Source organism: Sus scrofa, chromosome 14 (assembly GCF_054392235.1).
Source record: "Sus scrofa isolate SSC_HxYL_T2T_F1_AM1 chromosome 14, Sscrofa_HxYL_maternal_Yorkshire_Landrace_v2.0, whole genome shotgun sequence".
NCBI classification, from domain to species: domain Eukaryota; kingdom Metazoa; phylum Chordata; class Mammalia; order Artiodactyla; family Suidae; genus Sus; species Sus scrofa.
In genome coordinates this window covers 51,272,996-51,286,817 of record NC_139396.1, presented here as the reverse complement: position 1 = coordinate 51,286,817, position 13,822 = coordinate 51,272,996, and the positions used below count along the sequence as shown (strand labels likewise).

Sequence of the window (13,822 nt, the reverse complement as noted above, 5' to 3'; positions counted from 1 at the left end):
CTGTGGTGCCAATTTGATCCCTGGTCTGGGAACTTCTGCCTTCTGCAAAGCCCAACCAAAAAAAAAGAAAGAAAGAAAAAGAAAGGAAGGTTGAAACAGAGGTGCCAAAATCTTGATAGTGGTGCAATCTAGGTACTGAGCAAATGGAAATTTATTGTACTATTCTCTTGTCTTATGTGTATATTTGAAATTTTTCCTTTACAAAATATAAGTAGATATGTTGAGTTTGGACCAGTTACATTTAAGCAGTAATTATTTCCTGTTTCCCTTTACTTGATTGCTCTAGAATTGTTGATTGATATGAGAGGGCTAAGAGCAAAGAATAAAATGCAGAACTGAATTTGTTGTGATTAACTAGTAGAGTTTTATAAATTGGTCCAACATTTTAAGAGTGGTGAATATGGCATGACAGAAATGATTGAGGCAGGGTGCACAGTAGATGTGAACTTGTTATCAATGAATAAAACATAGTTAAACTACCTTGAATTGACAGGAAAAGAAGATACTGTTGTTTGGAAAATATACTTTGGCCGATTTGTGTTGATTAGTTTTATTTTGACATAAAGCCACTTTCTATGTTTAGAACACCGGGTCAGAAATTGAGATTTCCACTATCGAGAAACAACGGAAAGAGCTGCAGCTGCTCATTGGAGAATTAAAAGATCGAGATAAAGAGCTCAATGATATGGTTGCAGTACATCAGAGACAACTTCTTTCGTGGGAAGAGGATCGGCAGAAAGTGTTGACTTTGGAAGAACGTTGCAGCAAGTTAGAAGGTCAGACAGACATCCAGCAACATCCGTCATGCACTTGTCTATGACAACACATTCATTACAAGGGCTCACAGGAAAGATAGAGAAGGAACATCTCAATACAATCCCTATTGTCCTGGAGCTTATTGTAACTGAAGATGGGAGGACTTCACCAACACTCACAACCAAACAGACAAACACAGAGTGAGTTAAAAGTAGGGCAAGCAAAGTACTTAACTGGAGAAAGAGTGCTAGGAGAACTCCAGTCAACATGGAGTCAAGAGGGAGCCTTTAAGAAATTCATTTTGGGCTAGAATATAAATGAAGATGCCACAGGACTAGCCATTTCTCTTGAACTGACTCAGAGACTTTAAACTTTTGGTATTGAACTTGATCTCGAATACCTAAAATGGTCATTTTTTAAAATTAGAGCAGTCTCAAAAATGACTCACGAAAATTTCCTTTTATGCCCTCTTATTCATTTTGGCCACACCTGAGTCATGTGGAAGTTCCCAGACCAGGAATTGAACCCATGCCACAGCAGTGACCCAAGCCACAACAATGACAACACTTGCACCTTAACCCACTGAACCACAAGAGAACTCCAATATCTGGTTTAAAGATGAGCAAGACACTCGAATGGGCATTTCATGGAAGCGAAATGAGTGGTCAGTAAATATACCAAAAAGTTCTCATTCTCATTTGTAATTAGGGAAATGCAAATTAAAACCATAATGAGGCCTCTTTACACTTATGAGACGGGCAGAAAATATCAGGTATTGGTAAAAATATGGAGCAAGAGAAAGCTCATTCACTGCTGGTGGGAGTGTCAGTTGGTACAACTACTTTGGAAAATCATTTAACAGTTCTGGTAAAGTTGAAGCAATACATGGCTTATGGCCCAGCATTTCCATTTCTAGGAAATACACTCACACTTTCAGATGCATATGAGTTACCTAAGGACCTTGTTAATACATAAATTGTGATACAATAGGTCTGGGGCCTAAAAGTCTGCAGTTTCTAACAAGTTCCCAGATAACATCAGTGCTGTAGCTCAAGGAGCCACATTTGGAGTATCAATTGCAAAAATGCACCAATATGCATCTGCAAGAATATTCAGGGGTTCCTGCTTTTGGTACAGTGGGTTAAGAATCCAGTGTTGCTGCAGCTGTGGCATAGGCTGCAGCTTTGGCTTGGATTTGGTCCCTGACCTGGGAACTTCTCTGTGCCTCAGGGGTTGCTGAAAAAGAAAAAAAAAGAATATTCAAGGAGTTCCTGTCTTGGTTCAGAGGGTTTAGAACCCAAAAAACACAGTGTCTATGATGATGCAGGTTCAATCCCTGCTCTCACTTAGTGGGTTAAAGATCTGGCCTTGCCGCAAGCTGAAGCACAGGTCACAGTTATGGCTCAGATCTGGCATTGCTTTGGCTGTGGCTTCGGCAGCTCCGATTTGATCCCTAGCCTGGGAACTTCCATATGCCCCAGATGGGGCCCTAAAAAGAAAGAAAATTCAGAGCAATATTGTTGTTGTTAATAGCTACAAAGTGGAAACAATCCAAATGACCATCATTAGTAGAATGCACATAAATTTTGGCATAATTATATAATGATATTATATAGCAACGACAGTGAACAAACAGGAGTTACCCACAGCCACATGGATACATCTCACGGTCATAATCCTAAGCAAAAACAAATAGAAGAAATAATTGAGTATAATTCCACTTATGTATGCTTCAGATCAAACTGTTTTGGGGGGAGTTTCTGTCGTGGCACAGCGGAAACGAATCCGACTAGGAATCGTGAGGTTGAGAGTTTGATCCCTGTCCTCCATCAGTGGGTTAAGGATCATGTGTTGCTGTGCGCTGTGGTGTAGGTCGCAGATGAGGCTCGGATCTGGCGTGGCTGTGGCCAGCTGCTGTAATTCCGATTGGACCCCTAGCCTGGGAACCTTCATGTACCATGAGTGCAGCCCTAAAAAGCAAAAAAAAAAAAAAAAAAAAGTTTTTAGGGATGTGGTCATAGGTAGTAAAACTATAATAAAAGGCAAGGAAAGGATTAAGATCAGGATGGTGATTGGGAAGGTGGGAAGTTAGAGACTGTCGTCAGGAAGTGACATACTGTACACGGGCTGATAGTGTTTTATTTCCCAACTAGGACACAGTATTGTGTGTTTCATAATAAAAATTTTTTTTGTCTTTTTAGGGCTGCACCTGCGGCATATGGATGTTCCCAGGCTAGGGGTTAAATCAGAACTGTAGCCACCGGCCTACCCAACAGCCACAGCAATGCCAGATCCCAGCCACGTCTTCAACCTGCGGCACAGCTCATGGCAACACTGGATCCTTAACCCACTGAGTGAGGCCAGGGATCAAACCTGCTTCCGTATGGATGCTAGTCAGATTTGTTTCTGCGGAGCCACGATGCAAACTCCTAAAAACCTTTTTTTTTTTTTGCCTTTTCTAGGGCCGAACCCTCGGCCTATGGCGGCTCCCAGGCTAGGAGTCTAATCAGAGCAGCTGCTGGCCTACGCCAGTGCCACAGCAACGCCAGATCTGAGCCACGTCTGTGACCTACACCACAGCTCATGGCAATGCCAGATCCTTAACCCACTGAGCAAGGCCAGGGATCGAACCTTCAACCTCTTGGTTCCTAGTCGGATTCGTTAACCACTGAGCCATGGCGGGAACTCTGTAAGCGCCTAAAAACTTTTAAAAGAAGAATTATCCTGTAAAAGATGTCTTAGCACACTTATTTTTTAACCATGTATTTTAAAACAATGCATTTTCAGCCTCATATCAGACCACGAATAAGTTATTGATGAAATTTCCCTCAGGTGAACTACATAAAAGAACTGAAATAATTAGGTCACTCACAAAGAAGGTAAAAACCCTTGAATCCAATCAAATCGAATGCCAAGCTGCTCTTCAAAAGACTCAGCTACAACTTCAGGAAATGGCTCAAAAGGCAACCCATTCCTCTCTCCTTTCTGAAGATCTTGAGGTTGGTTTTATTGTAAGATAAACTTTGCTAGCCTAAATGCTGTTTGTATTTCAGTTACTGAAAGATTAGATATAAATGTTTCCATTAAAAATGCATATGTGTGTGAATGAGAGTCTATTCATCATCATATTTCGTATTCACTGTGGAGCTTTGTTTAGCTGCCAGCCCTCTCCTCTCTTGGAGATGAAGGTTATTACAAGCCTTTTCTAACTGTTAGGTCATTTGGTTTAATAGCATGTATCATTTTATCAACAATGGGTTACTTTATTTTATTTTTATTTTGAGACATATGGAGTTCCTGGGCCAGGGATCATATCCCAAGCCACAATTTCAACCTACTCCACAGCTACAGCAATGCTGGATCCTTAGACCCACTGGGTTGGGGATCGAACCTGTATCCGGGAGCTGCAGAGACGCTGATCTCGTTGGGCCACAGCAGAAACTCTGACAATGGGTTATTTTAGAAACCCTTTCTCAAAGTCTGAGATAAGGATCAGCAAGTAGCTTGAAATTATGCTTTCTAAATAACTGAGTCTAATCTGATAAGACAAATATCTACGTCATTGTTGGCCTTTTGGGAAAATCTGTAAGAGTAGTGTTTCAGTTTTCAGTTCTAACTGGTGAGTAATTAGATATTTTTTGAGCTCATGCATTTTGAGAGACACAGAGAGGAAGATTTTCTTTCTCTTTTCTTTCTTTTTTTTTTTTTGGTTATAGGCTCCATATTCTTGTTTCATAATGATACTCAGTATAGATCTTGGTAATATAGTGAGTCCTAATAATTCCTAATAATAGATTTTATTTTATGTCTTTTTTTTTTCCAGATTACACTGTACAGTTTCTAGTCATAAAATAAGTAAAAACTACTTTGGAATTTCTTGATTTGTTGAATTAAAAAATGGAAGTGTGGGAGTTCCCCAGTGGCCTAGTGATATCCCTGCTGTTGCTTGAGTTTGATCTCTGGCCTAGTTCCACATGCCACAGGTGCATCCAAAAAAAAAAAAAAAAAAAAAAAATTTGGCTCAGCAGTTCACAAGCTAAACTAGCATCCTTGAGGACGCAATTTTGATCCCTGTACTCGATCAGTGGGTTAAGGATCCAGCATGGCCATGAGCTGTGGTGTAAGTCACAGATGTGGCTTGGATCTGGCGTTGCTGTGACTATGATGTAGGCTGATGGCTACAGCTCCAATTTGACCCCTCACCTGGGAACTGGGAACCTCCATATGCTCAGGTACGGCCCTAAAAAGACAAAAATAGATAACTAGCCAAATAAATACTGGAAGTGTGTTGGGTTGAGCTGCCATAACAAAAGACTGTAGACTAGGGGGCTACAACAACAGACATTTTTTTCCTTACAGTTCTGCAGGCTAGAAGTTCAAGATCAGGGTGCTGATATGGTCAGTTTCTGGTGAGGGCTGTCTTCTTGGCTTGTAGATGGCCACCTTATTACTGTGTCCTTATTTGGCAGGGCAAGAGAGAGAGCATGTGAACAAGTTCTCTGGGGTATTATGGGGACACTAATGCCATCATGACCTCATCTAAACCTAATTATCTCTCAAAGGCTCCACCCCGACATACCATCACATTAGAGGTTAGGGCTTCTACATAAGCATTGGTGGGAGGAGGAGTGCAGTTCAGTCATTAACAGGAAGATTTTGTGTTTTTTTTTTGTGATTTTAGGGCCGCACCTGTGGCATATAGAGGTTTCCAGTTTAGGAGTCGAGTGGAATCTGTAGCTACTGGCCTACGGCACAGCCACAGCAATGCCAGATTTGAGCGTTGAGTCTCTGACCTACATCACAGCTCACGGCAACGCAACGCCGGATCCTTAACCCACTGAGTGAGGCCAGGGATCGAACCTGCTTCCTCATGGATACTAATCAGGTTTGTTACCACTGAGCCACAACGGAAACTCCAGGAAGATTGTTTTAACGAATGAACTTTATTTTTTAGAGCAGTTTTAGGTCCATAGCAAAATTGAGTGTGGTGTACAGAACTTTGTCACAGACCCCTGCCCCCTCCCCCAGCCTCCCCCAGTACCAGAGTAGTACATTTGTTGTAATCAGAGAATCTACACTGAACCTCATTGTCATGCAAGGTCCATAGTTTACATTAGGATTTACTTTTCGTGTTGTACACTGTGTGGGTTTTGACACATATTGATTTGTATCCACCATTGTAATATCACACAAAATAGTTTCATTAGCCGAGAAACCCTCTCTGCTCCATCCCTCTCCCTCAGAACCCCTGACAACCACTGATCTCTTTACTGTTTACATAGTTTTGCCTTTCTCCAGATTATTATATAGTTAGAATCTTATAGTATATATGATTCGTTTCAGATTGGCTTCTTTCAGTTACTAATACAGATTTAAGTTTCCTCCATGAAGATCTCTTTCATGTTTTTTTGTTTTGTTTTTATGGCCACACCTGCAGCATATGAAAGTTCCTAGGCCAGGGATTGAATCTCAGCCACCGCTGTGATCTATGCTACAGCAATGCATTATCCCTTAATCCACTGCGCTGGGCTGAGGATCAAACCTGTGCCTCCGCAGCAACCTGAGCTGCTGCAGTCAGATTCTTAACCCACCACACCACATCGGGGACTCCTAAAGATATCTTTTAAAAAGGCTGATTTTTTTTTCCTAACCAATAAACACATTATGAACAAAATATATCAAGTACAGATCAGTGGTTTAAAAAAAGCCCTGATAGGAGTTTCTGTCGTGGTGCAGTTGTTAATGAATCCGACTAGGAACCATGAGGTTGCGGTTCGATCCCTGGCCTCACTCAGGAGGTTAAGGATCCGGCTTTGCCATGAGCTGTGGTGTAGGTCACAGACGTGGCTCAGATCTGGCATTGCTGTGGCTGTGGTATAGGCCGGCAGCTGTAGCTCTGATTAGACCCCTGGCCCGGGAACCTTCGTATGCCGAGGGAGCGGCCCTAAAATGACAAAAGACAAAAAAAAATTAAAAGAATAAAAAAAAAAAAAAGCCCTGATAAATAAGAATACTCCACTATAAAAATGCGCCAATATGAAGTTATTATTTTTTTCTTTTTAGGGCCACATCTGTGGCATATGGAGGTTCCCAGCTAGGGGTTAAATTGGAGCTGCAGCTGCTGGCCTACACCACAGCCACAGCAATGCTGGATCCTTAACCCACTGAGTAGGGCCAGAAATCAAACCCACATCCTCACGGATACTGGTCAGGTTCATTTTCACTGAGCCATGACAGGAACTCCATGAAGTTATTTCAACATAGTGTTAAAAAAAAATGCACAGATGTTCACAAATGCTACTTTATTTTAGCAAAGGAAATCTCTTACTAATCCAGTTTTCATTCATTCATTCATATTCTTCTTTCTTGCCAACTTAGAATTATACAAAAAAGATATTAGGGAAGAGACATGTTTATAAGCATAACTGATAGAATTCAGTAGGGCAAACACAAGTTATGAGAGGATGCTACAGATAATGGAGAAATAGATATTTGTGTTCCTTTTTGACAACTGCTTACTTGGCCCATTTTGTTACTAAAAACCTTAAACAAAGAAAAAACGGAAGAATGAGCATGGATTGTGGCTGGGGAGAGTAATGAAAGCTTCTAAATGACTCAATCAGTATTTTCTATTGTTCCCTCATAGGCTAGAAATGAAAATCTCAGCAACACATTAGTGGAACTTTCTGCTCAGGTGGGTCAACTGCAAGCTCGAGAACAGGCTCTTACCACCATGATAAAGCTAAAGGTAATTCGGAATAACCACACCTCCATTTGCCAGGCGCTCTGTGGGCTCTAACATATAGTCACGTGCATTATCTCACTGAAGTCCCACAGCTCCTGAGGTAGGTTGGGCTATCAGTGTTGCTCTTTTTTTTTAAATTCTGCTTTTAGAAATGAGGGAGACAAGTTTAAAATGATGCCCCCCCAAAAAAATGATGCCCCCAAGGCATTGAGAGAAGATAGGACTGCAATGAGGGTCTCTGTCTCCAAGGCCCACCGCAGGCGTGGATTAACTTGTTTTCCTCTAAGGTATCCATTACTAGGTCTCATAAGGTCATTGGTGGAAGTTCCTGTTGTAGCTCAGTGGTAATGAATCCAACTAGAATCTGTGAGGACTTGGGTTTGATCCCTGGCCTTGCTCAGTGGGTTAAGGATCCGGCGTTGCTGTGAGCTGTGGTGTAGGTCACAGATGCATCTCAGGTATGGCAATGCAGTAGCTGTGGTGTAGGCCGGCAGCTATAGCTCCAATTTGACTTCTAGCCTGGGAACTTCCATGTGCTTCGGATACGACCCTAAAAAGACCAAAAAAAAAAAAAAAAAAAATCGCCGTTGGCAATCAGATCACATATTAATTTTTTTTGTCTTTTTTTTTTTTTTTTTTTTTTTTTGCCATTTCTTGACCTGCTTCTGCGGCATATGGAGGTTCCCAGGCTAGGGGTCTAATCGGAGCTGTAGCCACCGGCCTACACCAGAGCCACAGCAGCATGGGATCCGAGCCACGTCTGCAACCTACACCACAGCTCATGGCAACGCCAGATCCTTAACTCACTGAGCAAGGCCAGGGATCTAACCCGCAACCTCATGGTTCCTAGTCGGATTCGTTAACCACTGCACCACGACGGGAACTCCAACATATTAATGTTTTTTTTTTAGTTGAGAAGAAAACTTAGCACTTAAGCAGTTGATATGGTCACTAACATTCCGTAAACAGTGATTGATAAACAGTTTCTTCTGTTGGCTAAAACATGTGTTGGACCACAGATGAATAGACGAGTGATGTTGGTATAATAGGAGTTTGTTTAACTGTTCATATACTCAATAGGACTACTGTTTTTTGCTGAGGGTCTGATGACAAAGTTCCATCTGTTTTTGAATGGTCCGTCCCAACTGTATTTTCCCATAAGTCCTCTTAATGTGAGATGTGCAAACAGTGAAGTGTTTTAGGAATGCATGTATGAAGTTATAGTGTAAACCTTTTCCTTAAGCAAAGGTAAAACTTGCTAACATTTATTCCATGTGAGTAGAGGAAGGGGAGTACTTTTATGTATTACTTTTACACTTTCAGGTCTTATTTAAATTGATTTTTGGAGTTCCCTGATGGTGCAGCAGATTACGGATCCAGTGTGGTCACTGCTATGGCTTTGTTTATTGCAGTGGCAGGGGTTCCATTCCTGGCCCAGGGAACTTCTGCATGCTGTGGGCACAGCCAAAAAGAAAAATAAATAAATAAATTGCTTTTCAACAAGCAGATAACTCATATAATTAAAATACCCACTTCAACAGTAAGAAGTTCTGATTTGGGTAGGTTTGGGATCAGGTCTTAGAGTCTGACATTTTAACAAGCTGAAAAAACAGGGAGACAGCAGGGCCCTATGAGATTCGTCTGTAACTCAGAGAATAAGCCCCCCTCAAGGGCCACCAGCCCTCCTTTTGCTATTAGTTTCATAAGTAATCTGACGTTTGGTTTTAAACTTTCTGCGACAGTAAGCTACGGTGGTGTGTGCATGGTTTCAGGAGCTTCACCTCTAACTAGTTGTGTAACCATGGCCAATTTACTATCAGCACCTCTGTTGTGTGGGGATAACACTAACCCCTACCTCACAGTTACTGTGAGAATTAAATGAGTTTACACATGGAAGTGCTTGGAATGAAACCAGGTACACAATGAAACCTCAATAAGTGTATCCTTTTCATATTGATTCATTGGAATTAAAAAATCTTACGTAACAGTTTTCACAAATTTGTTTTTTAGGACAAAGACATTATTGAGGCAGTCAATCACATTGCTGACTGTTCAGGTAAATTTAAACTGTTAGAGCATGCCTTACGCGATGCCAAGATGGTGGAGTCCTGTATTGTGAAGGAAAAGCAAGATTATAAGCAGAAATTGAAGGTACTTAAGATGGAAGTCAACAAACTAAAAGGTAAGGAAGAGGCATACATCTAAGCATTTTATCTTAGAAATATATTTCTTCATTTGGCTTCACTTAATCTTATAACTGAGAGTAGATCCGTTGCTGGCTTTAGGTCCTAAATAAAATGGTCATTTCATTTGTATAGAATTATACTGCCTTTTTTGTGTTACGAGATAAATAACAGTTGGGGAAAATTACTTAATGCATTGTATTTTTATTTTATTTATTTATTTATTTTTTTGTCTTTTTGCTATTTCTTGGGCCGCTCCCGTGGCACATGGAGGTTCCCAGGCTAGGGGTCAAATTGGCGCTGTAGCCACTGGCCTACGCCAGAGCCACAGCAACGCAGGATCCGAGCCGCGTCTGCAACCTATACCACAGCTCACGGCAACGCCGGATCGTTAACCCACTGAGCAAGGGCAGGGACCGAACCCGCGACCTCATGGTTCCTAGTCGGATTCGTTAACCACTGCGCCACGATGGGAGCTCCTGCATTGTGTTTTTAAAATAATCCTGGAGTTCCCGTCGTGGCGCAGTGGTTAACGAATCTGACTAGGAACCATGAGGTTGAGGGTTCAATCCCTGGCCTCGATCAGTGGGTTAAGGATGGATCCAGTGTTGCCATGAGCTGTGGTGTAGGTTGCGGACGCGGCTCGGATCCCGCGTTGCTATGGCTCTGGTGTAGGCCGGCGGCTACAGCTCCCATTCGACCCCTAGCCTGGGAACCTCCATATGCCGTGGGAGCGGCCCTGGAAAAGGTAAAAAGACACACAAAAATAATAATAATAATAATAATACTGCCTATGCTGTACCAGTTAGCTATGGCCATGAATGCTCTATAGCAACCAGCAACCATATCTCAGTGGCATGCAGCCAGGAGCATTTGCTAAACTCATGTATCTGGAAGCCACATGGGAATGGGCTGATCTCTGTTGGGCCCAGCTGAGCTGCTCCCCTGGGGCTGCTCGGCTTCCTGTATCCCGTCTTCCCCTCCCTGTCAGCCAGCCTGGGCATTTCTTCCCACGGTGAAGGCAGAGGCTGAAGAGAAGCAGCAGAAAGATGTGAGGACCTGGTACCCCATCATGTCCCCCTCATCCTGTTGGCCAAAGCGAGCCAGGCTGAGCCCAGAGTCAGGAAGTGGGGAGATAGTCTCTGCCCCTTTTGTGGCAGGAACTGCCAAAAAAGTGAGGATGAGGAGTTACCACTAACTGCACAAACTACCAGAGTGGCATTTTGGTGCAGGTTTTATTTTTAAAAATTCCTTTTGCATCCTCCTTTTCCATTTTCATTCCCACAGTAACTCCACCGTTTATTTTTCTACTACTTGAAGTTTTCTTTTTTGGTCTTTTTTTTTTTTTTCTTTTTTAGGGCCATGCCTGTGGCATATGGAAGTTTCCAGGCTAGGGATCGAACTGGAGCTACAGCTGCTGGCCTACACCACAGCCACAGCAACATGGGATCCGAGCCGTGTCTGCAACCTACACCACAGCTTACAGCAATGCCAGATCCTTAACTCACTAAGCAAGGCCAGGGATCAAACCCGAGTCCTCATGGATACTAGTCGGGTTTGTTAACCACTGAGCCACGATGGGAACTCCTGAAATCATGAAAGATTATGGTAGCAGGCTTAATTTAAAAGACTCCACCTACTAAAGTCTTGTTCTTAGGATGCCCTCAGTGGTGGCAGATCATAATTTTGTCTCCATTTGTAGCTCCAGCTAAAACCGTAATCAGACTTACATAATACCCCTGACAGCAGGGACGGGCTCTGTCCTCTCTTTTTCTGATCTTTGGTTAATAGCACAGTCCCTGAGGTACATTGCGGACATTCGATAAATGTTTTTTGAATGTTCTGTATACCTAGGAAAGATAAAAAAATAAAAAGCAGTCTGTTTTATCAACTTTTATGCCTTATTTTATAAATTCATTATTAAAAAATAAAAATAGGATCATGGATAGAGGGCTAGGAAGTGAGGGAAAGAGACTCAGTTAGGGTGTGCTAGGAAGACATCTTTAAAGAGAACATTTGAGCTAAAACTTGGATGATGGGAGGATGTGTGAAGATCTGGGCCAAGACCTTCCAGGTAGAAGAAACAGCAAATGCAAAAGCCCTGGGGTGGGTTTTAATGTTGGGTGAAGTTTAAGGAACAGATTGAAAGGCTGTGCAGGGCTTAAGATAATGAGTTTGTATTTTGTCCTAAGTGTAGTCTGAGGGCTTTTAACAGAGAAGTGACACCAGCAGATGCCTCTGATTGCTCTGTGGACAGAAGACTGCAAGGGGAGATGCAAGGTTTGAGTGGGGAGATGGTGGAAGCCTTGGCAGGGTCATTGCCAGGGGTGCCATGAGATGTTGAATATGGGACATGTTTTGGCTGTAGATCCAACTGTAGATTTGGCTGTAGATTCATATTAACTGGAAGAGGGTGCTGAGGACACGAGAAGTATTCACAGTGTATATTCTTCTAGAAACTAGTATTTATCTGAGAACTTTCTATTCCTTCCATCTGTGAAGAGGATCTCAATGAAAAGACAACAGAAAATAATGAACAGCGAGAAGAGATCATTCGCCTCAAGCAAGAGAAAAGTTGCCTGCATGATGAACTAGTTTTTACTGGTAAAAAAAGATAACTAGTTTAAGTAACTGTATAGTTATGTATTTATAACCTGAACTTTCTATGATACTGTCATGACAGGAGGTAAAAGAATTGTACCTCCCACAAAATAATTTAACACCCTTTGAGAAATGAGGAGGGACCAGGTAGGGAATTTTAAAGCTGTCATTATGCCTCCCGGTAACCCTGTTTCCTCTTCTGTAAAATGAGGAGCAGCGCTCCCTTTCAGCTCAAGTGCGTGACTATGCTTCTCACTAAAAACATACTACTTGTGCTTAATACCTACATATTACTATATAATACATACATTTTAATACATAATACTTCATGAATGAAGAATATGAGCTGAAGAAGGAAGGATGTTGATACTTTTACAACTAGTACTAGATAAAAATTAGGAATTTACCATTTTTCTGGGTTTGCAACTATATTACCTATAATTGTTACAGTTGGAAAAATACTCATGTGTCTTATTACATCAGTATGACCCCAAAATAAAAATGTTAGAGATGAATATTTCATGATTTAAAAGCAAATTTGTCAGAGTTCCTGTCGCAGCTCAGCGGAAATGAATCCAAAGGCATCCATGAGGATGCAGGTTCAATCCCTGACCTTGCTCAGTGGGTTGAGGATATGGCATTGCCATGAGCTGTGGTGCAAGTCATAGATGCGGCTCAGATCCCACGTTGCTGTGGCTGTGCTGTAGGCTGGCAGCTACAGCTCCGATTCGACCCCTAGCCTGGGAACCTCAGGGTGCCTTGGTTGCAGCCCTACGAAGACCAAAAAAAAAAAAAAAAAAAAAAAAAAAAAAAATTATCAATAAGGTCTAACTTAGGGCCCCTTCTCCTAAGTGTAAAAATTGTGCTACATCCCCATTATTCTCCTACACTCCACCCCAACCACCCCCGTATGCCAGAGTTTCCTCCTTTCTCTACTCTCAACTGAGAACCACTGGAATATGGATATAATCTATATATGGCCCTGCTAGCCAAGAAGATTTTGGTAGTTTGTATTAAGAAAATCATAGATTTGGAGGTAAAGTTCCAAATAGAAATGAAGTGAACATTTTGGGGTCTGCTCATACCCACCTTCAGTGTCCTTCCTTCTAGGAAGACAATACAGAGAACACAGCTCTGTAACTTAAAGCGCAAAATGGGTGTTTTTTTTTTTTTTTTGGCCCCGTCTTATGGAATTCCTGGGCCAGGGATTTGAATCAGCGCCAGAATTGCAACCTACACCACAGCTGTGGCAACACCAGATCCTTAATGCACTTCGCCACTACAGAGACACCATCAGTCCCACTGTGCCACGGCGGGAACTTCCAAAATGCATTTTCAAATGAGATTCCAAGTTTTATTCTCATATGATTAAAGTTTGGGGAGATGCAGTTTTGTAACACTAGAGGTCACTATTTCCATTATTTCCAGAATTGCTGCATCTCAAAGTAATACTGTATCTCTTACATAAAGATACATATTGTATCCTTATATATGTAAATATATATATAGATACATATTTGTATATATACATATATAT

The 13,822-nt window shown here is 41.8% G+C and overlaps 1 protein-coding gene across 11 annotated transcripts in view; it reads left to right on the top strand.

The window, feature by feature from the left end:
• CCDC62 (coiled-coil domain containing 62) overlaps positions 1-13,822 on the top strand; it is a 35,419-nt gene that overhangs the window by 2,510 nt on the left and 19,087 nt on the right. For 5 of the 11 annotated variants that reach the window (XM_013982801.3, XM_084996205.1, XM_013982800.3 and 2 more), the window contains 5 exons: positions 584-776; positions 3,589-3,755; positions 7,403-7,504; positions 9,512-9,683; positions 12,187-12,288. In XM_013982801.3, the coding sequence (XP_013838255.1) occupies positions 584-776; positions 3,589-3,755; positions 7,403-7,504; positions 9,512-9,683; positions 12,187-12,288 (736 nt within the window). Of the gene's footprint in view, positions 1-583; positions 777-3,588; positions 3,756-4,579; positions 4,989-7,402; positions 7,602-9,511; positions 9,684-12,186; positions 12,289-13,822 lie in introns of all 11 variants that reach the window. The other 6 variants (XM_021074076.2, XM_084996206.1, XM_013982802.3 and 3 more) reach the window with 4 other exon arrangements.